We start from the raw sequence: 23,690 nt of genomic DNA, 5'->3' as shown, positions 1-23,690 counted from the left end.
TACTTGATGTGTTCTGTTTTGATATTTTGAAGTTGAGGTATAATACAATGTCCCAAATATATCTACATGGAAGATTTGTTGCAGCCAACTAAAAAGAAATTTTTAAAGATAATTTGATGGCACAAGATTATTCTCAAAACAATATTAAGTGTAAAAAAAACAGGATACAAAATGAGTTAATACCAAATAGTCTCAGTTTTGTAAATATACATAATGTATATGTGAGTGAGTATGTGGATATGCACAGAGAAATGTCAGAAGGAAATATAACAAAAATGCTAACAGTAGTTACTTTGGTTGGTAGGATTGGAATTGTGGGTATTTTTTACTTGTTCTTAATTCTTTTTCTGTATTTTTCAAAATTTCTACCATGAGCATGTGTTGCTTTTTTATTCAGAAAAGAATTAATACATGTTTGAATTTTTAAATAATAATAATAATAAGGTCTCTTTCAGACCTTATATCCCAATTTTTGGTTTACAAAATCTGGTCACTGCACCTGCACATTGCTGGAAAGATAGGGACTAGAGAGTGAGCATTTTACATGGCTCAGGTACTATTTCCTTTCTTAGGTACCTCTAGTAATTCTAGGGTGCTTCCATCCGTCTGCTCAAGGAAGCAGATTTTCCCTTGACTCATGCTGTAAAGCCTCTTCTGTCTAGTAGAAGGGTATAAAATCCAGATAGCTTCCTAGGACCATGTTCCTTTCCAAAATTCTCATTCACTCCAAAGCAGCTGTCTCAGTCTCAGTCTTTCTGACTTCTCTCTTCTGCTCCATTGATCTATGTGTTTATTCCTCCTCATAGTCTTGATTAGTATACTACATAATAAACCTTAAATCAGGGGTGCCTGTGTGGCTCAGTCGGTTAAGCATCTGACTTTGATTTCAGCTCAGGTCATGATTTCACAGTTCATGAGTTTGAGCCCCACATCAGATTCTGCACTGACAGTGTGGAGCATGCTTGGGATTCCCTCTCTTTCTCTCTCTCTCTACTCCTCTCTCCTCCTCTCTCTTGCTTCTTTCTCAAAATAAATAAACTTTTAAAAATTAAATAAATACACCTTAAATCAGGTAGAGTGATTCCTCTTTCTTCCTTTTCAAAATTGTTTTAGCTTATACTAGTTTCTTTGCTTTCTATATATGCTTTAGAATAATCTTGTCTATGTCTACAAAATATGTGATGTGATTTTGTTAGGAATCATGTTGAACAAGTATATCAATTTGGGGAGAATTGACATCTTTATTGTATTGACTTTTCCAATCCATAAACATGGTTTGTCTCCCCATTTATTTAGGTCTTTTTTTAATTCCTTCTTCAGCATTTTATAATTTTCAGCATACAGATTCTAAACAGGTTTCATACGTTAGTTTTTCTCTTTTTGAGTTATTGTATTTTTTAAAATTTTCTTAACATTTATTTATTTTTTGAGAGAGAGAGAGCATGAGCAGGGAGGGGCAGAGAGAGAGGGAGACACAGAATCTGAAGTAGGCTCAGGCTCTGAGCTGTCAGCAGAGCCTGATGCGGGGCTCGAACCCATGAACCACAAGATCATGACCTGAGCTGAAGTCGGATGCCCAACTGACTGAGCCACCCAGGTGCCCCTTGAATTATTGTATTTATTTTGTTTTCCATCTGTTAATAGTTACTATATAGAAATACAATTTTTGTATATTGCATTTATATCCTGTGACCTTGCTGAACTCAATTATTAGTTCTGTTTCTTAAGGATTCTTAGGATTTTCTACATAGATCACCACTCATCTACAAATAGAAACAGTTTTATTTCTTCATTTCTGATCTGTATGCTTTTTGTTGCCTTTTCTTGACTTATTGCACTGGCTTAGACTTCCAATATTATGTTAAATAAAAATGGTGAGAGCAGACACCCTTGCCTTATTCCTGAACTTAAAGGAAAAATACTCACTCTTTCACCACTAAGAGTATGTTAGCTGTAGGTTTTCATAGATCTTTCTTATTAAGTTGAGGCAGTAACCCTTCATATTCCTGGTTTCATGAGAGTCTTTGCTATGAATGGGTGTTAAATGCAGCTTCTGCATCAGTTGATACAATACTGATATATATGTAATTTTTCTTCTTTAGCCTTTTAATATGGTAGATTACCCTGATTGATCTTCAAATTTTGTGGGGTTTTTTGTTCTGTTTTGTTTTTAAAGTATGGGGCACCTGAGTGGCTCAATCGGTTAAGCATCCAACTTTGGCTCAGGGCATGATCTCACAGTTTGTGAGTTCAAGCCCCATGTCGGGCTCTGTGCTGACAGCTCAGAGCCTGGAGCCTGCTTCGGTTTCTCTGTCTCCCTCTCACTCTCTGCCCCTCCCCCACTCACCCTTTGTCTGTCTCTCTCAAAAATAAATAAACATTAAAAATTTAAAAATAGGGGCGCCTGGGTGGCGCAGTCGGTTAAGCGTCCGACTTCAGCCAGGTCACGATCTTGCGGTCCGTGAGTTCGAGCCCCGCGTCAGGCTCTGGGCTGACGGCTCGGAGCCTGGAGCCCGTTTCCGATACTGTGTCTCCCTCTCTCTCTGCCCCTCCCCCATTCATGCTCTGTCTCTCTCTGTCCCAAAAATAAATAAAAAACGTTGAAAAAAAATTTTTTTTAATTTAAAAATAAATAAATAAACTAGTCTTCATGCCCAACATGAGGCTTGAAATTGCAATCCCAGAATCGAGAGTCATGTGCTCTATTGACTGAGCCAGCCAGTCGCCCCTGATCTTCAAATTTTGAACCAGATTGTATATCCAAAATAAACTCTACTTGATCGTGGTGTACAATTTTTATATACATTGCTGAATTCTATTTGTTAATATTTTCTTGAAGATTTTGTTTCTATATTCATGAGAGATATTAGCCTATTGGTTTCTTTTTTTGTGTGCTGTCATCATCTGCTTTCAGTATCAGGCCAATAATGCCTTATGAGGTGAATTTGGGAATATTCCTTCCTCTTCCGTTTTCTGCAAGAGATAGGGTAGAATTGGTATCAATTCTCCTTTTTAGTAGACTTCTCCAGTGAGACCATCTGGGCCTGGAGATTTCCTTTTCAGGAAGTTTTTCATTTCTACCTTGATACCATTGTGGTCAGAAAATATGTGCTATATAATTTCAATTTTTTTTCAACTTGTTGAGGTTTGTTTTATGGCCCAGTATATGATCCATTTTGGTATATGTTCTATAAGTGCTAGAAAAAATATGTATTCTGTTGCTGTTTGATGGAATGTTCTATCAATGTTGGTTAGATCCTATTGGCTGATAGCATTATTGAGTTTTTCTATATCCTTGGTCATTATCTGTCTTGTTCTATTATCAATTGCTGAGAGAGGGATGTTAAGTCTCCAATTCTAATTGTGAATCTATTCTCCTTAAGCTCTATCAGCTTTTGCTTCATTTATTCTGAAGCTCTGTTGTTTGATACATACACATTTTGATTGCTATATCTTCTTGGTAGATTGACCTTTTCACCATTATGTAATATCCCTTTCTGTCCATGGTAATTTTCTTTGCTCTCAATTTTACTTTATCTGATGTAAATATAGCCACTCCTGATTTCTTTTGCTTAATGTTTGCATGGCATATCTTTTTCTATCCTTTTACTTTCAACCTGCTAATATCATATTCAAAGTGATTTCATGTAGTTGGATCACTTTTTTAGCCACTCTGCCAATCTTTGTCTTTTAACTAATGTATTTATTTTATTTTCTTAGAGAGAGCATGGGTGGGGGAGAGGAGGACAGAGAGAGAAAGAGAGAGAATCTTTTTTTTAAGTTTATTTTGAGAACAAGAGAGAGTGGAGGAGGGGCAGAGACAGAAGAGGAGAGAGAGAATCCCAAGCAGGCTCTGCGTTGTCAGCACAGAACCCAATGTGGGGCTCGAACTCATGAATTACAACATCATGACCTGAGCCAAAACCAAGAGTTGGATGCTTAACTGAGTGAGCCACCCAGGCACCCCATAGAGAATTAATCTTAAGCAAGCTCCATGCTCAGTGTGGAGCCCGACATGGGGCTTAATACCACAACCCTAGGATCATGACCTGAGCTGAAATCAAGAGTCAGATGCTCAACCAACTGAGCCACCCAGGAACCCCATAACTAATGTATTTAGATCATTTATATTCAATGTAATTTTGATATGTTAGGGATTAAATCTACCATTTTATTTTTTGTTTCTCTTTGTTCCTTCTGTTCACTCTCTATTTTATTCTTCCTCCTTTACTGTTGGTAACTTTATATCTTTGTTCAAATTTCATTTTGATTCACCTTTAGTGGTTTTGATTGTATCTCTCTGTGTAGGCTTTTTAGTAGTCACTCTGGGTATATATTATATATACATAATTTACCACAATCCACTGGTATCAACATTTTACCAGTTTGAGTGAAGTGTAGAAACCTTACCTACTTTAAGTCCTTTCCCCTCTCCTCTTTATAACATAATTGTCTTAAATATTTCTGCTACATACATTTAGAACTGCATCAGTGTTATAATTTTTGTTTCAATCATCAAACATAATTTAGAAAACTGAAGATGAGAAAAATCTATTGTGTTTATTCATATTTTTACTCTTTCCATTGTTCTTTCTTCCTTCCTGATGTTCCAAGATACCTTCTTTTATCATGACCTTTTCATTTCAAAACCTTCCTTTAGCTATTCTGTTAGGGTAGGTGTGGTGGCAACAAGTGCTCTTAGTTTTCCTTCCTCTGAGAATATTTTTATTTCCCCTTCATTCCTGAAAAAAATGTTTTCATGGATCTAGAATTCTGGATTGACAGTTACTTTCTTGCACCACCTGAAACATATTTTACCACCTCCTTCGGGCCTCCATGGATTTTGATGAGAAAACCACTGTCATGTGAATATCTTTCCCTTATAGTAAGGCTTTGTTTCTGTTTTGCTGCTTTACATACTTTTTTTTTAACTTTTCAGGAATTTGATATGATGGGTCTTGGTGTGGATCTTTTTGTATTTATCCACTTTGGGGTTCAGTCAGATTCTTGAATCTGTAGGTTTATATCTTTTGCCAAATTTGGGGAATCATTAGCTATTATTTCTCCAAATTCTTTTTCAGTCCCATTCTCTTTCTCCTTGCCCTCTGGAACTTTGGTGACATGAATATTAGATCTTTTATCATAGTTCCACATGATCCCTGAGGTTCTCATTTTCTCAGACTATTTTTTGTCTTTTATTCAAATTGGTTAATTTCTATTGTTCTGTATTCCAATTTACTGATTTTCCTCTCCCACTTCTCTCCACTGTGCTGTGGAGCCCATCTGTTGGGTTTTTTCTTTCACTTATTGTATTTTTTAGTTGTAAAATTTCCATTTCATTTTTCTTTATTTCTTCTATTTCTTTGCTGAGACTTATTCTTTCATTTTTTTTTCAAGCAAGTTCATAATTGCTCAGTGAAGTATTTTTATTATGACCCCTTTAGACTCATTGTCAGGTATTTCCAACATCTATGTCATCTCTATGTTGGCATCCATTAATTGTCTTTTTCCCATTCAAGTTGATAGTTTCCTGTTTCTTGGTATGAGTGATTTTCTATTGTATCCTGAAATTTGTAGATCTTTTTATGAAATCTGCATCTTATTTAAATCTTCTGTTTTAGCAGGCTTCCAATAACATCATGCTTGCAGAGAAGTGGGGGGGCACCACTCCATTACTTCCAGGTGGGGATAAAAATCTAGGTTCCCCACTCAGCTGCCATTGACAGCCTAGGGAGAGGTGGGGCATCTCATCTGCTAGACAGGAGTGGAAATTCAGGCTCCCCATTAGAACTCCACTGATACCATCCTGGCTAGGAATGGGAATAGCACTTCATTACTGCTCCCCATGTAGTCTCTAATGATGGCAATGAGTGGGCCTCCTTGCCATTGAGATAAAAGTTCTGGCTTTCCACTCTACCTTCTCTGACACTATTCCGGGATAGAAGAGGAGCCTGGTAACTGTTAAGCTAATTTTTTATTTCAATGTTTCATACATGTAACAAATATGTATTTGGTGTTAATATGTGCCAGGCACTATTCTGGGCACCGGTGATAGAGATGTAAATAGTAGGACAGGTAGGGGCACCTGGGTGGCTCAGTTGGTTGGGTGACCGACTTCGGCTCAGGTCATGATCTTGCAGTTTGTGAGTTGGAGCCCTGCGTCGGGCTCTATGCTGACAGCTCAGAGCCTGGAGCCTACTTCAGATTCTGTGTCTCCCCCTCTCTCTACCCCTCCCCTGCTTGTGCTCTGTGTCTCTCTGTCTCTCAATAATAAATGTTTAAAATTTTTTTTTTAATTTAAAAAAATAATAGGACACATAAAGGTCTTGCCCATCATGGAGCTTACATTCTAGTGGGGAAGACAGACAATAAGCAAATGAATAAATATTTAATGTTGGTTACTGATAAATTTCAATGGGGTGCTATTTTAGATAGGTGGTCAGTAAAGGCCTCGCTGAGGAAGTGACATTTGGGAATAGAGCTTAATGTAGTAAGGGAAGGAGCTTTGCAAAAATTGGGGTAAAAAACATTCTAGATGAAGAAAAGAGCAAGACCAAAGACCCTATGGCAGGAATGGATCTGGTGTACAGTTGACCCTTAAACAATGTGACAGTTAGGGACACCTACCCCCTACATACTTGAAAAACATCTACATATAACTTTTGTTTGTTTTGGTTTTTTTAATTTTTGTCTTTGTTTGGTTTTTGGTGTCCCTGGGTGAGCATGAATGCATATAGCTTTTGAATCCCCAAAAATGTAACTACTAATAGCCTACTATTGACCAGAAAACTTACTGAAACGTAGTCGATTAACATATATTTTGTATATAGATTGTATACTGTATTTTTTCCTGTTTTTAAGTTTTTATTTTAATTCCCATTAGTTAACATACAGTATTATATTAGTTTCAGGTATACAATATAGTGATTCAACACTTTCATACATCACCTGGTGCTCATCACAAATGCACTCCTTAATCCCCATCACCTATTTAACCCAGCCCCCACCCGCCTCCCCTCTGATAACCATCAGTTTGTTCTCTATAATTAAGAGTCTATTTCTAGATTTCTCTCTGTGTGTCTTCTTTTCCCTTTGCTCATTTGTTTTGTTTCTTAAATTCCACACATGATGAAATCATACTTGAAATTATATTTGTCTTTCTCTGACTTATTTTTCTTAGCATTATACTCTCCAGATTTATCCATGTTGTTGCAAATGGCAAGATTTCATTCTTTTTTTGGCTGAATAGTATTCCAGTGTGTGTGTGTGTGTGTGTGTGTGTGTACCACATCATTTTTATCCATTCATCAATTGTTGGACACTTGGGCTTCTTCCATATCTTGGCTATTGTAAATAATGCTGCTATAAACATAGAGGTGCATTTATCCCTTTGAATTAGTGTTTTTATATTCTTACAATAAAGTAAGGTAGAGAAGAGAAAATGTTATTACAAAATTCATGAGAAAGAATAAATACAGGAGTGCCTAGGTGGCTCAGTCAGTTAGGCATCCAACTTTGGCTCAGGTCATGGTCTCAAGGTTCATGAGATCGAGCCCTACATTGGGCTCTGCACTGACAGCACAGAGCCTGCTTGGGAGTCTCTGTCTCCCTTGGTCTCTCTGCCCCTCCCCCCCTCAAAAATAAACATTTAAAAAAAGAAAGAGGAAATACATTTACAGTATTGTACTGTAAAAAATCCATGTATAATTGGACCAAAGCTGTGCAAACCAATGTTATTCAAGGGTCAATTGTATATGTTTTAATGTGTATTGGAAAGAAATAGAACTATCACATTAAACTCTGGTGATTTCACAGATATCACTTAGGATAAAGTTAAGTTTTTTTAAAAAGTTGGTATAAAATAGGTTTCCACATAAGTGATATGTAAATATGACAAATTTCTTGACAGTATTGAAGTTTGGGAAACAAATCTGTCTCTGAGGTAGATAATGTTATTAGCTCCATTTAACAGATGAGAGAACCAAGGCTTAGGAAGATTGATTAGTTTATGCAAGTTTAGAGCAAGTGAGGGAGCTGGAATTCCACTTAAGAAACTGAAGGTCATGCCCAACTTTTAAAAGAGAAAATATGGAATTTTCCTTCTTCCTGGTGGGAGTTGCTGTTGTTATATATAACAAACCAAGGAATTTTGAAGAATAAGTGGAGGCCTTTAATGTGTTTAATTTTTTTCTGTTTTCCCAAAGTACATGCCTAAAGCAATTATATCACTTATTCCCCTCCAGCTTTTAGCTCTAAAATAATCAAGAGACAGGACGCCTGGGTGGCTCAGTCAGATGAGCATCCAAATCTTGATTTAGGCTCAGGTCATGATCCCAAGGTCATGGGATCGAGCCCCACATTGGGCTTCATGCTGAGGTGTAGCCTGCTTGAGATTCTCTCTTTCCCTCTGTCCCCTGTCCCCCACTCATGCTGTCTACTAAAATATTTTTTTGGGGGGCGCCTGGGTGGCGCAGTCGGTTAAGCGTCCGACTTCAGCCAGGTCACGATCTCGGGGTCCGGGAGTTCGAGCCCCGCGTCGGGCTCTGGGCTGATGGCTCGGAGCCTGGAGCCTGTTTCCGATTCTGTGTCTCCCTCTCTCTCTGCCCCTCCCCCGTTCATGCTCTGTTCTCTCTGTCCCAAAAATAAATAAATGTTGAAAAAAAAATTTTTTTTAATATTTTTTTTATTTTTTTAATGTTTATTTATTTTGAGAGAGAGAGACAGAGCACCAGGAGGGGAGGGGCTGAGAGAAAGGGGGAGACACAGAATCTGAAGCAGGCTCCAGGCTCTGAGTTGTCAGCACAGAGCCAAATGCAGGGCTTGAACTCATGAGCTGTGAGATCATGACCTGTGCCAAAGTCAGAGGCTCAACGAACTGAGCCACCCAGGCACCCCTCTCTAAAATAAATTTTTAAGAAATAAAATAATCAGGGGACAAAAGAGAGGTCAGAACTTATTAGAGAGGAGGCTCTTAACTATTAAGAACTAGCTGAGGGTTGCTGAAGGGGAGGAAGTGGGATAGGTTAAACCGGTGATAGGGATTGAGGAGGGCACTTGTGATGAGCACTGGGTATTGTATGTAAGTGATGAACCACTAAGTTTTACTCATGAAACTAATATTACACTATATGTTAACTAACTAGAATTTAAATAAAAACTTGAAACAGTAAAAGAATAAAGTAAACTGCATTTTTCTATTTAAAAAAAAAGAACTTATTAGAGAAAATAAGGTAAAACACTCAGAGTTCTGGAATGCTTTACTGTTGACAATTCCCTCAATCTACCTGGAGGCCCTTTAACCAACTGAGATTCAGGTACTGTCTTTAGCATAGCTGCCAAATCCAGCAGTGCCAATAGGCATTTTATGCCAGAGTAAACAGGCCCAGCCTCCATGGCCTTGATGCTGAGGGACAGTCTTTGCAGGACTCTCACCACAAAGTTCCAGGGCAAGCTCTACAGACATCCCATCCTCTGGACTCCTCTGCTATACCTGGACAGGGACATCTGCAAGCTACAGTCAGGCCACCAAAGGAGCTCTCAGTGTTTTAAGAAAGAGAAGCATCTTTATAGGCTTCTGGTTTACCCACATCCTTCTGCCTCTATGCAGCTCCAAGCATATTTTGGAGGGAGATTTCATAAAGATTTCGAAATTGAGTTAGAATTTCAAGTCTATTGTGACATGCAAATTAGTCCTGCTTGCCCATTGGCAGCAATGCAGCTGAAGTGCCTAGAGACGGGCCATAAAATGAAAACATCAAAGTGATTAAATGTGCCCGAAGAGCATAATTGAGTGCATGAATAAGAGAAAATAAAACAAATTGATTTTCTCCAGTGCCAGAAAAACAGAATAATTGAGAACAAAATAATAGACTTTGAAGTAATCAAAATGAGGAATGTACCATAGTGACATAGAAACAGCCAGTTGTGGGGGAGATTTATTGTGTTTCTGTTATCATTTTTACAACTTTAATTTCATTAGCTAATAAGTACAAATCAATTGAAAAATCAGTCAACCAGAAAGAAGGCAGTCCCAAGCCAAGATTTTTATTCACATCTCTAAAACAGGCTGAGGCAGTGATCCTTAGTCTATTTTCATAGGCACACATATCCCCCGTGAGCTGGAAAACAAGTTCTAGGAGGCCTCTCTGCTTTGGAGGTGATGATGTTCTGTTCTGGCAGTCGCTTTCCACATTATAAGTTTACAGATTCAACTTTCAAAAGGGTGACTTTTATACCCTGCCAAGATTTCCAACAGAATTGCTCCGAGTACGGCATCTTGGTTTACAAAGATGACGTTTTCATGGCACTGACCAGCTCCTATGGTCTTGCACTGGGTCTTTCTGAATTTGCACAGTGGAGGCAGCGGCAGGTCCAGCAACAACAGCAGGATTACCTGCCACTCTTCAATACTGATGAGCATCTGTGGCTCACTGCTACCATGGTCATCCCCTCCACACACATGTGCTCATGTGCAGTACATGAAGATCTATTCTAAAACACATAAAGGCCAACAAGAGTATGACACCCCTTTGGTTTCCAGCCTGGCAACCATGATGTTGGGGAAATCAGGGGAGGGAAGCTGGGCTGGGAGACTTCTCATGATGACTGTAGCAACAGAGCACTGGGGACAGCAAGCTATGCTGGGACCGGGTGTTGGAACGTCACACAGCAAGCATGAGATCAATGCAGAACTATTTTTATGGCTCCTCCAAGGAAAGAATCCATCCACCCTACTCTTCAGCTGTTCATGGCTGGGCTCGGTGGCCCTTCACCTCAGGATCCACAGTGGTGGCTAATGTGACTCAGATTGCAGTTTTTCCTTTCACAGACCCTTGAGCTGCTCTGGCAGCTGTTGGCACTTCCAGATGTTCATGACACACCCTACCTTCAGGGCTCCACAGTTAGCAGCCATGCCTTTGGCTCCAGTAAAGGTCTTTGGGACCATTGGGACTGTAAACCATGGTCTACAGGAGGAGTTGGCAGTGCTGAGACTGGCACTACTTGCTGGCTCAATCAGGATGGCATAGTTAATACATTGTGCCTGCCAGGCAATTTGTGCTAGAAAATTTATCTTACAGGAAGCACCTAGATGCTGAAAGGAGTCTCTCTGACCTTCTGGTGGCATCTGAGGCCTAATCATGATGTGCATTGAGGTGAACAGGGAATGTTAGCATTTAGCTCCTTTGTGCAAGAGAAAAGTTTATCCCCAGTTCAGGCCTAAAACCCCAGCTTCCATTTCCCACTGGTGTTTGGGTGGAGCAAAACGGAGCAAATGAATTTCACAACTCTAAAGCATTATACAGATGTAAGGCTGTGTTATTCTTCCTGCCACTGCTATTCCCATTATCCTGGATTTCCCAGCCCAGAATTTTTGTCTGAAAAAGAAATACGGAGAAAGCACATGGACCAAGGAACCTGGAGCTGCAACTCCAAAACGACTGGAAGGCATTGCCCAGCCCAGCAGATAAAGCACTCCAGGCCAAGCTCCACAGGCTGGCTAGCAGACAAGCAGCCCACTCCTGTGATGTCACCTCTACAGTTACTTGTGCCTATCCCTCCACATGGAGCCAGCAGATTTAGGCACAGGAGGGGAGAAAAAATGAATCATAAGTTATTTTAGAAATTACTTCAATTCTGTTTGAGACTGCAGTAGTCCCTTGCAAGCTAAGACCAGAAGCTTGGTGGGATTAATCCACAGCCTCAGGTTCTAATTCAGGTCAGAGGCTGACAAGTGGTAATTGGTGGTTATACTTAATTGTCATTGAAAGGCTTCCTGATGACAGGAGGGATCTACATTCCAAGGCAAGCAATACAGTTGATAATTAAGAGCTTAAATTAAATCAGCCATCCATATCAGCACATGCCCAAGGCTTCGTAGAAGTCTCCTGTTCTGCCATTGTTCCTAGGTAAAGTGTGAGACCCTCAAGCATGATTAGGAGGGTAGCAGCTGGAAAACTTCCTCTAGCCCTAGACCGTGCTAGATGGGCCTCCTCCCCACCTTAAAATCATTCAGAGGCTCCCCATAGCTTCTAGGGTAAGGCCAAAGCCTTCTAGGTCCTTGGTGATCTGGCCTCAGACCATCCCTTCAACCTCATTGCCTGCCTTCCCTGACCCTCATCCTGTGTTCTGGCCACAAAAACTTTGAAGTTGCCTTTATATATGTCTGGAACATTCTCTCCTCCTTGCCCTTAAAGGTGCTGCCTCCTCTGTGAAGCCTTCCACACCCTTTCTTTATATGCCCTAAGCACTCTGTACAGACTGGTATTTTATTGCCTTGTTATGGACTAGGATGTGTTTGCCTCCAAAAGTGCCTTCCTCACTGGACAGAGAACTTCTTGAGGGCAAGAACTATTTTTCGTTCTCCTCTGTGACCTCAGCACCCAGCACAGGGTCTAGCCCATTGTAGACAACAGTAAAGATTTGTGAAATGAATGGACAGAGACAGGGACCAAATTGGGTTGAGGGAGCTGGATGGCAGGGGGTGGGTGGGGTACTATCCACTATTCTCAGATACTAGAGGCAGAACAGCCTGGGCATCAGCTGTCCAAGAGCAATCCCTACAGTGACTTTTCCCAAAATGTGCCTCACATACCTCTGTATGAAAGAAAATTTGAGGTGACACAAAGATATTTTCCATTTTAATAGCTATATTAATTTTAATGTATTTTTAATGTTTATTTATTTTTGAGAGAGAAAGAGACAGAGCATGATCAGGGGAGGGGCAGAGAGAGGGAGACATAGAATCCAAAACAGGCTCCAGGCTCTGAGCTGTCAGCACAGAGTCCAACTCAGGGCTCAAACTGGTCAACCAAGAGATCATGACCTGAGCCGAAGTCGGACACTTAACCAACTGAACCAGCCAGGTGCCCCTAATGTATGTTTTAAAATGTACTAAACACATCAAGTCCGTTGATGATGATGATGATTACTACTACTACTTAGTATAGATGAGGCCCAAATAGGTATTAAAAATTCTAAAGTGAGGGGCGCCTGGGTGGCTCAGTCGGTTGAGCGACCAACTTCGGCTCAGGTCATGATCTCAGAGTTTGTGAGTTCAAGCCCCATGTCAGGCTCTGTGCTGACAGCTCAGAGCCCAGAGCTTGCTTCTGATTCTGTGTCTCCCTCTCTCTCTAACCGCCGCCCCCCCCCTCATGCTCTGTCTCTCTCTGTCTCAGAAATAAATAAACGTTAAAAAAAATTTTTAAAAAAATTCTAAAGTGAGCTGATATAAAGAAAAATATTGTCACTATCAATACAGGTAGTGATATGACAACACACCTGAAAGAGGTACCCATATCATGGAAGTTTGGGAAACACTTTCAACAGTCCTAAATTTACTTCTGTGTTCCTCTGTGGTGCCACTCGGCCTCCAAGTATTCTGGGATCACCCCAGCGTTCCTCCAAACTGCTATGACACTGATTTTCTTCAGAAGTCATTTGCCACTTGGCCTGGTGGCATGGATGCTCCTTTTGTAAGCATATGTTGGCTCTCCCCAACCACATTTATAAGAGGCTTAAGAGCAATGACCAAACTTTAAGCCTCTGTGAGCTGAATAGGAAAGTGCTTTATTAGCTGCCCTATAGATCTACAGATGTCCATTTCTTCAATGAATATTTTTGGGCACCTATTATGTGCCAGGAAGTGTTGAGGGTGCTAAAAGTAGAGTGATGAACAAGACAGACAAGGGTTCTGCCCTCATAGAGCTTGTGAGTGGATACAGACATAGTCAAATAAACACACAAGATGTTTTCAGTGTGCTAAGTGGATTGAAGAAAACTAAACACAATAATGTGACAGAAAATAGTGACAGGGTGGGGGTGGCCACATAGATTGGCATTCACCAGGCCTCTCAGAGATAACTTTTATTTCAAGAGAGAGAGAGAAGGAGTGCACAAGTGGTGGAGGGACTGAGAGAGAGGGAGACAGAGAATTCCAAGCAGGCTCCACACTGTCAGTGCAGAGCCTGATGTGGGGTTTGAACTCATGAACCGTGAGATCAAGAGTCACCCGCTCAACCAACTGAACCACCCAGGCACTCCAGAGATGACTTTTGAATTGAGAGCTAAATCATGAGAAGAGTCAGAAATGGGACTATCCACGGACAGAACATTCCAGGCAGAAGGAACAGCAAATGCAAAGAAGGGGAAAACCCTAAGGGGGAAAAATGACTCGTGTGTTCTAGCAACACAAAGAAGCCCTATGTGGCTAGAACAGAGTAAGTAAGAGGGTGGTGGTAGGAGACAGGAGATAGCCACCAGAACCTTCAGGGCTTGACAGCTAAGTAGTTTGGATTTTATTCCAAGTGTGATTAGAAGCCATAGAAGATTTTGAACATAGAAGTGATATGGTCTGACCTAAGTTTTAACAAAACATTCTAGCTGCTATATAGAAAATAGGCTGTAGGGAACAAAGATGGAAGCAGAGAGACCAATTTTCAGACTATTAGGGTTGTCCATGCAAGAGGTGATAGTGGTTTGGAATAAAGTTAGAGCAGTGAAGGATGGACAGAAGTGGGTGGATTTGGAACCTATTGTGGAGGTAGAATTGACAGGACTCACTAATGGATTGAAAGGGAGGTTGTAAATGAAGGAGGAAATACAGATGACCCCTAGTCAATGTCACAGAGAAAAAAAAAGCCCAAGGAACTGTTCCATGTCTGTACTGTCCAATATAGTCACCATTTGCCACACACGGCCATTTAAACTGAAGTTAATTAAAATTAAATAGAATTTAAAATTCACCTCCTCACTTGCATTAGCTATATTCCAACCTCTCAATAGCCGCATGTAACTAGTGCTACCATCTTGGGCGGCATAGCTATAGAACAGTTTAATCATAACAGGAAGTTCTATTGGACCATGCTACTCTATATTTTTAAAAGTAAAGAATACAAGAATAAAAAGACAAGCCACAGACTGGGAGAAAAATTTGCAAAATGCATATCTAATAAAGGATGGGTATACAAAATATACAAAGAACTCTTAAAACTCAACAATAAGAAAACAATAACCCAGGGTGCCTAGGTGACTCAGTCATTTAAGCATCCAACTCTCTTGGTTCTGGCTCAGGTCATGATCTCACAGTTCATGAGTTCAAACCCAACATCGGGCTCTGCACTGAGAGCACAGAGCCTGCTTGAGATTCTCTCTCCCCCCCCCCCGCCCCTCCCTCTGTCTCTCTGTCTCTCTCTCTCAAAATAAATAAACATTTGTTTAAAAAAGAAAACAAATTTTCTTTTACAAATTAACAAATTTCAATTAACAAATGGGCCAAAGACTTTAACAGACACCTCACCAAAGAAAATAGACAAATGGCAAGTAAGAGTATGAAAATATGCTCAGTATCATGTCACTAAGGAATTGCAAATTAAAACAATGACATACCACTACATGCCTATTAGAAGACCTAAAACCCAAAACACTGACAGCACCAAACACTGATGAGGATGTGGAAAAACAGCAACTCTCATTTATTGCTGGTGGGAATGCAAAATGGTACAGCCACTTTGGAAGACACCTGGCAGTTTCTTCCAAAGGTTTTTTTAAGTTATATACTTATTTTGAGGGGGGAGGGGCAGAGAGAGAGGGAGAGAGTCCCAAGGAGGCTCTGCACTGTCAGCACAGAGCCCAACATGAAGCTCGAACCCACAAACTGTGAGATCATGATCTGAGCTGAACCCAAGAATCAGATGCTTAACCGACTAAGCCACCCAGGCGCCCCTCTCCCAAAGTTCTAACATGCGATCTAGCAGTCACACTCCTTGCTAGTTACTCAAATAAGTTGGAAACTCATGTCCAACCAAAAACCTGCATATAAATATTTATAATTGCTTTATTCATAATTGCCAAAACTTGGGAGCAACGAAGATGTCCCTCTGTAGATAAATGGATAAACAATTATGGTATAGCCAGACAATGGAATGTTTGCCAGTGTTAAAAACAAATGAACTCTCAAGCTACAAAAAAGATGTGAAGGAAACTTAAATGCAATTGCTGAGTGAAGGAAGACAGTCTGTAAAGGTTACACACTGTATGATTTCAACCATATGACATTCTCAAACAGGCAAAACTACAGACAGTAGAAAGGTCAGTGGGTGCCAGGGCTTTGGGGAAAGGAAGGGACAGATGAATAGATGCAGCACAGGATTTTCAGGGCAGTGAAGCTATTCTGTGTGATACTGTAATGGTGGATACATAATGTTATACACTTGAGTTAAGTGTCTGACTTTGGCTCAGGTCATGATCTTGTGGTTCATGGGTTTAAGCCCCGTGTCAGGCTCTGTGCTGACAGCTCAGAGCCTGGAGCCTGCTTCAGATTCTGTGTGTGTCTCTCTCTGTGTCCCTCCTCCACTTGCATTCTCTGTCTCTCTCTCAAATAAATAAATAAGTAAATAAATAACATTATGCACTTGTCAAAACTCATAGAATTATACAACGAGAGTGAACCTTAACGTAAAGTATGGATTTTACTTGATAATAATGTGTTAATATTCATTCCTCAATTATAACAAATGTACCACGCTAATGCAAAATGTTGATAATAGGGGAAACTGCTAGGGGAGGCAAGAGGCAGGAGGATATGAGTATTCTTGGTACTTGCTCAGTTTTTCTGTAAACCTAAAACTGCCCTAAAAATAAAGTCTACTAATTAAAAAAAAAAAAAAGACTAAAGAAAGTACTCACTAGCACCTAGTGCCTGGCAAAGAATACATACTCCATAAATGTTTATTGAATAAATGCATGAACAAATGAGTCAGTTGATCAATGAATTGATAGAACCCAGGCCTCCTGAGTCCTGCTTCAGTCCTCCTTCTACATCAGAGGTGGAATGATCATATACTTTGTTGTCCAAACCGAGATATTTGAGGGTAAAATGGGGTGTTGTAGTTGGAGTCCAGAATTATCACAGAGATAATCCAAACATCACAAACTGGGAGCCTATGAGCCACATCTTGCCTCCAAAGTTGTTTTATTTGGCCTCACATATTGATATCTTAAAAAATGAAAATTGGGGCACCTGGGTGGCTCACTTGGTTAAGCCTCTGACTTTGGTTCAGGTCATGATCTGGTGGTTTATGAGTTCCAGCCCCGCGTTGGGCTCTATGCTGACAGCTCAGAATCTGGAGCCTGCTTCAGATTCTGTGTCTCCCCCTCTCTCTGCCCCTCCCATGCTCATGCTCTGTCTCTCTCTGTCTCTCCATAATAAATAAACATTTTTTAAAAATTTTTAAGTGTAAATCAATTTTCCATATTTAACACTGCAGAAACTTTACATAAAAATGTGAATTTCTGGAGCACCTAGTTGGCTCAGTCAGTTAAGCATCCAATTCTTCTTTTTCAATGTTTTTATTTTATTTTTGAGAAGGAGAGAGAGACAGAGCATGAGCAAGGGAGAGGCAGGGAGAGAGGGAGACACAGAATCCAAAGCAAGCTCCAGGCTTCAACTGTCAACACAGAGCCCAATGCAGGGCTTGAACCCACAAACCGTGAGATTATGACCTGAGCCAAGGTTGGGGGCTTAACTGACTGAGCCACCCAGGCATCCTTTTTTTTTTTTTTTTTAATCATCCAACTCTTGATTTCAGCTCAGGTTATGATCTCGCAGTTCATGAATTCGAGCCCCACGTCGGGCTCTGTGCTGACTGCATGGAGCCTGCTTGGGATTCTCTCTCCCTCTCTGTCTCTGTCCCTCTCCTTCTCTTTCTCTCTCAAAATAAATATACTTTTTAAAAGTGTGAAGTTTTAATCTCTCTTGGAAAATAGATCTGGTCACACTAGGACCAACTTCCTGCTCAGTCGTAAATGTGAGACTGGGTAGCAGCTGCCTCTTTTGTGAAAATGTACCTTCCTCTTTGCCACAAACCCCACCATTCCCTGTTGCATCTCCTACCATATGCCAAGTGTGAATTTCCATTTATCATCTCACATATGCTGTTTTGCTTTTGTTTTCTTTTGTAATAGAAGTAAGAAAAGAGGGAACTATTGCTTCTATTCAGGTCATGATTGAAAGTAAGAAAAAGAACAAAGGATCAAGAAGGTTCCATATGTCTTGCCCTAAGTATGCTTTACTCACATACAGTACATCCTTGACTTCTATAAGCATTTACATTTGCCTCCTCTGGTCTGTACTCTGTCTTCCCAGGCCCTAGACCATGCTGGCCTTTAGAATTTTCTCAGGCTGCCACCCACTGCTGGAAAAGCTAGATGTAGGGGGGAAACAATGGCATTATTTAAGCTTACATTTTTATTGTTACCCAAACTCAATATTGCTCATCATCAACTTTTGGTGGAAATTATTTCTGTTGTTTTTCTTAATTGCCTCCAAATGTAACTGGAGAGTGAGACAGAACAGCAGAGGATACAGCACCCATCTTTCCTTTCTGTGAACATGTGTTGTTGGAGTACTCAGACATGAAATTTTGTTTATCTGTGCATTCACTCAGTCATCAAGCTCTGGCTACACTTACAGATGCAAGGACTCCTAGCTTCAGCATCAGGATCCCCTATAGGTTTTCCTCAGAAGAAGCAACAATACAAGCAAAGGCCCACATGGAGATGGGAAAGTATGGATGGGGCAAATTTAAGCTAAGGGGTTGGACTTCATTTATAGGTAGTGAGGAGCTGTTGAAGGATTTTTGGAGCAGAGAAGGCATGTGAACACAGCTACCAATGGTGTGCAGGACAGCTCCAGAGGCAGGAGCAGCAGTTAAGAGACTACTGCAGTGACCTGAGTGATGAGATATGTGACTAAGTTGGGGAGGGTGGAATAGAAAGGAGAAGACAGAGGTGGGGAGGAGCGCCTGGGTGGTTCAGTTGGTTAAGCATCCGACTTGGGCTCAGGACATGATCAAGCGGTCCATGAGTTTGAGCCCAGTGTCAGACTCTGGGCTGACAGCACAGAACCTGGTTGGGATTCCCTCTCTCTCCCTGTCTCTGCTCCTCCCCCACTTGCTCCCTCTAGTTCTCTCTGGATCAAAATAAATAAATAAACATTTAAAAAAGGAAGGGGCGGACAAAGTTGAGAGGCATCTTGAGATTAGGCTTGGCAAATCATTAGATGTGGAGGAGGCTTGAACCAAGAGATGAAGAATCAAAGATTATCCAGAGATGATGAGCCCTAAGGGTTTAAAACACCAAAACCGTGATCCAAAAAATTAAATTTTGTTTTGCAACAGTTAAGAGAACAAAAAGACAAGTTACATATTGAGATAAAATATTTTCAAATCGTGCACCTAACAGATGTGTATCTAGAATATATAAAGAACTCTCCAAACTCAACAGTAAAAAAAAAAATCCAATCAGCAAAAGACATGAAGGGGATATACAGACCACAAATAAGCACATGAAAAGATGTTCAACATCATTCACCATTAGGAAAATGCAAATTGAGACCACAGTAAAAGATCTCTACACACATATAGGAATGGCCAAAATAAAAACTGGTGAAACCACCAAATGCTGACAAAAATGCTGAGAAACTAGATCCCTTATACATTGCTGGTGGAAATGCACAATGGTATGACCACTCTAGAAAACAGTTTGACAGTTTCTTATCAAACCAAGCATGCAACTACCATATGATACAGCAATTGCTCTCTTGGGCATTTATCCCAGAGAAATGAAAACTATGGTCACAAAAATTTCTACATGGATGTCCATAGCAGCTTTATGTGTAATAGCCCCACATTGGAAACAATGCAGATGCCATTCAATGGCTGATGCACACTCTGGTGCATCCAGACCATGGAATCCTACTCTGCGGTAAAAAGGAACAAACTTAACATACAACTTGAATGGATTATAAGGGCCATATGCTGAGCAAAGAAAGCTAATCTCGGGGGCGCCTGGGTGGCTCAGTTAAACGTCCAACTTTGGCTCAGGTCATGATCTCACGGTTCATGAGTTTGAGCCCCACATCGGGCTCTGTGCTGACAGCTCAGAGCCTGGAGTCTGCTTTGGATCTGTGTTTCCCTCTCTGTCTGCCCCTCTACCGCTCATGCTCTGTCTCTCTCTCTCTCAAAAATGAATACATATTTAAAAAAAAAATTATGAAAGAAAGCCAGTCTCAAAAGGTCATATACAAAATTATAGAACTGGAGACCAGATTGATTGTTAGAGGTTAGAGATTAGGGGGGAGTTACTGTAACAAGGTACCATGAGGGGAATCCTTGTGGTGATGGGATAACATTCTGTATCTTCTTGTGGTGGGGATTACACAAATCTACATGTGATAAAACTGCAGAGAACTGTACATTTACAAACACAGAAACAGACACACACACACACACAAATGTGTGCATGTAAAACTGGTAAAATCTGAATGTGGTCTGTGAATTGTACCAATATCAATTTCCTGGGTTTGATATTTAAATAATCATTATGAAAATGTTGCCACTTGAAGAAACTTATTGAAGGGTACCTCTTGGTATTTTTTTTCAACTTCCTATAAATCTATAATAATTGAAAAATTAAAAAGTTAAGTACTCCCCCAAAAAGGAATAAGTTGTTGATACACCTAAAAGTTTGCATGACACACAAAGGAAGTGTGCTGCATGAAAGAAGGCAATCATAAAAGGTTATACACTGTGTTTTTTTAAATTTTTTAATGTTTATTTTTCAGAGAGAGAGAGAGAGAGAGCACAAGTTGGGGGGGGGGGGCAGAGAGAGAGAGAGACACAGAATCCGAAGCAGGCTCCAGGCTCTGGGCTGTCAGCACAGAGCCTGAGGCGAGGCTTAAACTCAAAGACCACGAGATTATGACCAGACCTGTGTTGGACGTTTAACTGCCTGAGCCACCCAGGTGTCCCTACACTGTGTTTTTATTCCATTTAAATGGCATTCTGAAAAAGACAACACATAGTGATGGAGAATAGATCAGTGATTGCCAGGTGGTAAAAGAGGAAGGAGAGGATGTGACTGCCAAGGGATAGCTTCGGGAATTTTAGAGGGTAATGGGTCTATTCTGTGTCATAAATCTATACATGTGTTAAAAATCATAGAACTATCTATACAAATCAATTTTCTTGTATGTTAAGTTAAAAATAAAACTAGAGGGTGCCTGGCTAGCTCAGCCAGAAGAGCATGCAACTCTTGATCTCAGGGTTGTGAGTTTGAGCCCTGCGTTGGATGTAGAGATTTCAAAATACATACATACATACATACATAAATCTAGATAGGCAAGTGGGTGCTGATTTGTTTTTTCTTTCATTCCTACCTCAATTCACTCAGCCATTTGTTGAGCACCTGCTGTGTGTGAGGCACTGTGCTAGACTTTAGAGATCAATCAAAAGTAAGACAGCCCAAGGGTGCCTGGGTGGCTCAGTTGGTTAAGCTTCTGAGTCTTGATTGCAGCTCAGGTCGTGATCTCATGGTTCATGGTATAAAGCTCTGTGTTGGGCTCTGTGCTGACAACATGAGAGCTCTCTCTCTCCCTATCTCTCTGTCTCCCTCCCTCTCTCTCAAAATGAATAAATAAACTTAAAAAGACAGTAAGACAGGGGTGCCTGGATGGCTTGGTCAGTTAAGTGTTGACTGCAGCTCATGTCATGATCTCACAGCTCATGAGTTCGAGCCCCAGCTGACAGCTTGGAGCCTGGAACCTGCTTTGGATTCTGTGTCTCCCTCTCCCTCTCTGCCCCTCCCCTGCTCACACTCTGACTCTGTCTCTCTCTCTCAAAAATAAATAAACATTTAAAAAAAATTTTAAATGTAAGACAGCCCAGGTACCTGCCTTCATGGGGCATTCTTCCTGTTTCAGAGGAGAAGCTGTCAGTAGTGTCTGGAGCCCAGTGTTTGGGGAAGTGGGGCAAGAAGAAAGCTGTGGAGAGACCAAGTGAGCAAATTTTTCATTCCTGGAGCTCAGTCCTATAGGATTTCAAGTGCTCACTTATCCCTAAAAGACTCTTAGGCCTGAGTGCGGGGGAGGGGGGAAGCTCCCAATTCATATTTCATGGGTCATCACAAGAGAAACTGCTAGAAGTGTTGTGGCCTGCTAAGTCAGGAAGAAATGTTGAGAGTGAGGGAAGATTTGATGCAGTTAGTGAAGAGTGAATTCTGAAAAGTTGCCTGAATTTGTGTCTGTGTGTGTGTGTGTGTGTGTGTGTCTTAAATAATCATCTGTTTAGCCCATGACTCTGTGGATTGGCAATTGGGCTGGGTTCAGCTGGACGGTTCTTCTGCTGGTTTTGGCAGGGTTCACCCAACACTGCAGTCAGCTGGCTGCCAAAGGCCTCACTCACTTGTCTGGTGGGTAACTGGTGGTTGTGAGGGTAACTGAACCATGTGTCTCTCACCATCCAGGAGGCTAGCCTGGGCTTGTTCACATGTCAGGGTCCCTGTGTTCCCAACAGCAGCAAGAGAACAAGTCCCCAGTGCAAATGCTTTTTTTAAAAAAAAAAAAAAAAGCTTTATCGAGGTATAATTCATGTATGTTACCTGAATTTTGTTTTCTCTCCTGTTTGCAGGGAATCTGAAGCATGTGGTCTAGTTGACAAAAAGAGATCAGGTTTCCAGAGCTGAGGAACAGTGCCTGTAATGAAGACAGCGTGTTTATGCGAGCAGTGTGTGGAATTTGTGACTGCAGGGGAAATTTGGAAGAAATTACTTCCTGAAAATTTCCAAGGGGCACCATGTGGCAACTGGCCTCCTGGGGTGAGGCAGGCAAGCACCCCAGAGGCCTCAACTAGGCCTAGGGGAAGAGAGAGATTTCCAGCATTTAAAGTGTTTATTTTTTAAAAACACACAAATGCCATTTTTAATCTTTGAAAATTATTTTTAAGCGAGTGGGGAGGGAGTATTTTTATTTTCTTAAAGGAGACATCAGAGGCTGGAGGAAAGTGTGGAGCTTGGGTCACAGGTTTGCGGGGTGGGGAGAACCAAGAGGCAGGGTTTGGGCTTCAGTACCTTCCGGATGGAGTCTTTAGGGGAGGGGGACGGGTTGGCAGAATGGGAGGTGGGGAGAAATCTACCTGTGTTGTTTTTAGGATTATGGATCTATTTTGTTTTTTAATAAAATCTTTGAAAACCTACCTCTTTGTCCCATCATCCTCTTGTAAAGTGCTCCTGACAGTGCACACAGTTCTGGACATTTCCTCTCACCGAAGTATCAAGACTAACCCTGATGCTTCCAGGTTTTGTTCTGGCCCAGTCTGGGAAGCTGACTCTGAGTGCGGGATCCCCGACCCCTCCCTGAGGAACTGGTGTGTCCCCTCTAAGTCCTGGGGACAGAAGGTCCAAGCTGTCCTGTGCCAGGGGCTCATCCAGGACTCCAGAGAAGACGGGCACAGCAACCAAGGAGAGGTCCCGCTGCTGGCCCTATGGGGAGAAGCTATTCCCCTCCCTGGGAACCCTTTAGGGATGGGAAGGGTAGGAGGCTCACAGATCTAAGGAGGCGCATTTTGATGGATAGTGAGGATACTTGCCTGTCAAATGTAATCAGTACACTTGATTGCAATGGGATACAATTTTTACTGTAATCTGGGGGTGGGAGGGAGTGAAGGTGGCAAAATGTGGATGGGGAATAACAGAGAGAGAGAGAGAGAGAGAGTGCTAAAGCAGAAGGGACAGCAAAATATCATGATTTCATGATTTGATTCACCAAGTATTTATGAAGCTCTTTCCACTCCTGGGATTAGGATAGGAGACAAGAATGCAGCCCCATTCTGGCCATCTAGGAACTCCCAGACAGGGCA

General features: G+C 41.1%; 1 protein-coding gene across 2 annotated transcripts in view; it reads left to right on the top strand.

The window, feature by feature from the left end:
- Positions 1-23,027, top strand: part of HDAC8 (histone deacetylase 8) — a 228,833-nt gene extending 205,806 nt beyond the window's left edge. For both annotated transcript variants that reach the window (XM_043569860.1, XM_043569862.1), the window contains one exon: positions 22,464-23,027. In XM_043569860.1, the coding sequence (XP_043425795.1) occupies positions 22,464-22,486 (23 nt within the window). In that variant the 3' untranslated portion in view covers positions 22,487-23,027. The remainder of the gene's footprint in view (positions 1-22,463) is intronic.
- The last annotated feature ends 663 nt before the right edge of the window (positions 23,028-23,690 follow it).

Source organism: Prionailurus bengalensis, chromosome X, assembly GCF_016509475.1.
Source record: "Prionailurus bengalensis isolate Pbe53 chromosome X, Fcat_Pben_1.1_paternal_pri, whole genome shotgun sequence".
Lineage (NCBI taxonomy): Eukaryota > Metazoa > Chordata > Mammalia > Carnivora > Felidae > Prionailurus > Prionailurus bengalensis.
The sequence above is the reverse complement of the archived record's forward strand: the minus strand, read 5'-3'. Positions and strand labels throughout refer to the sequence as shown.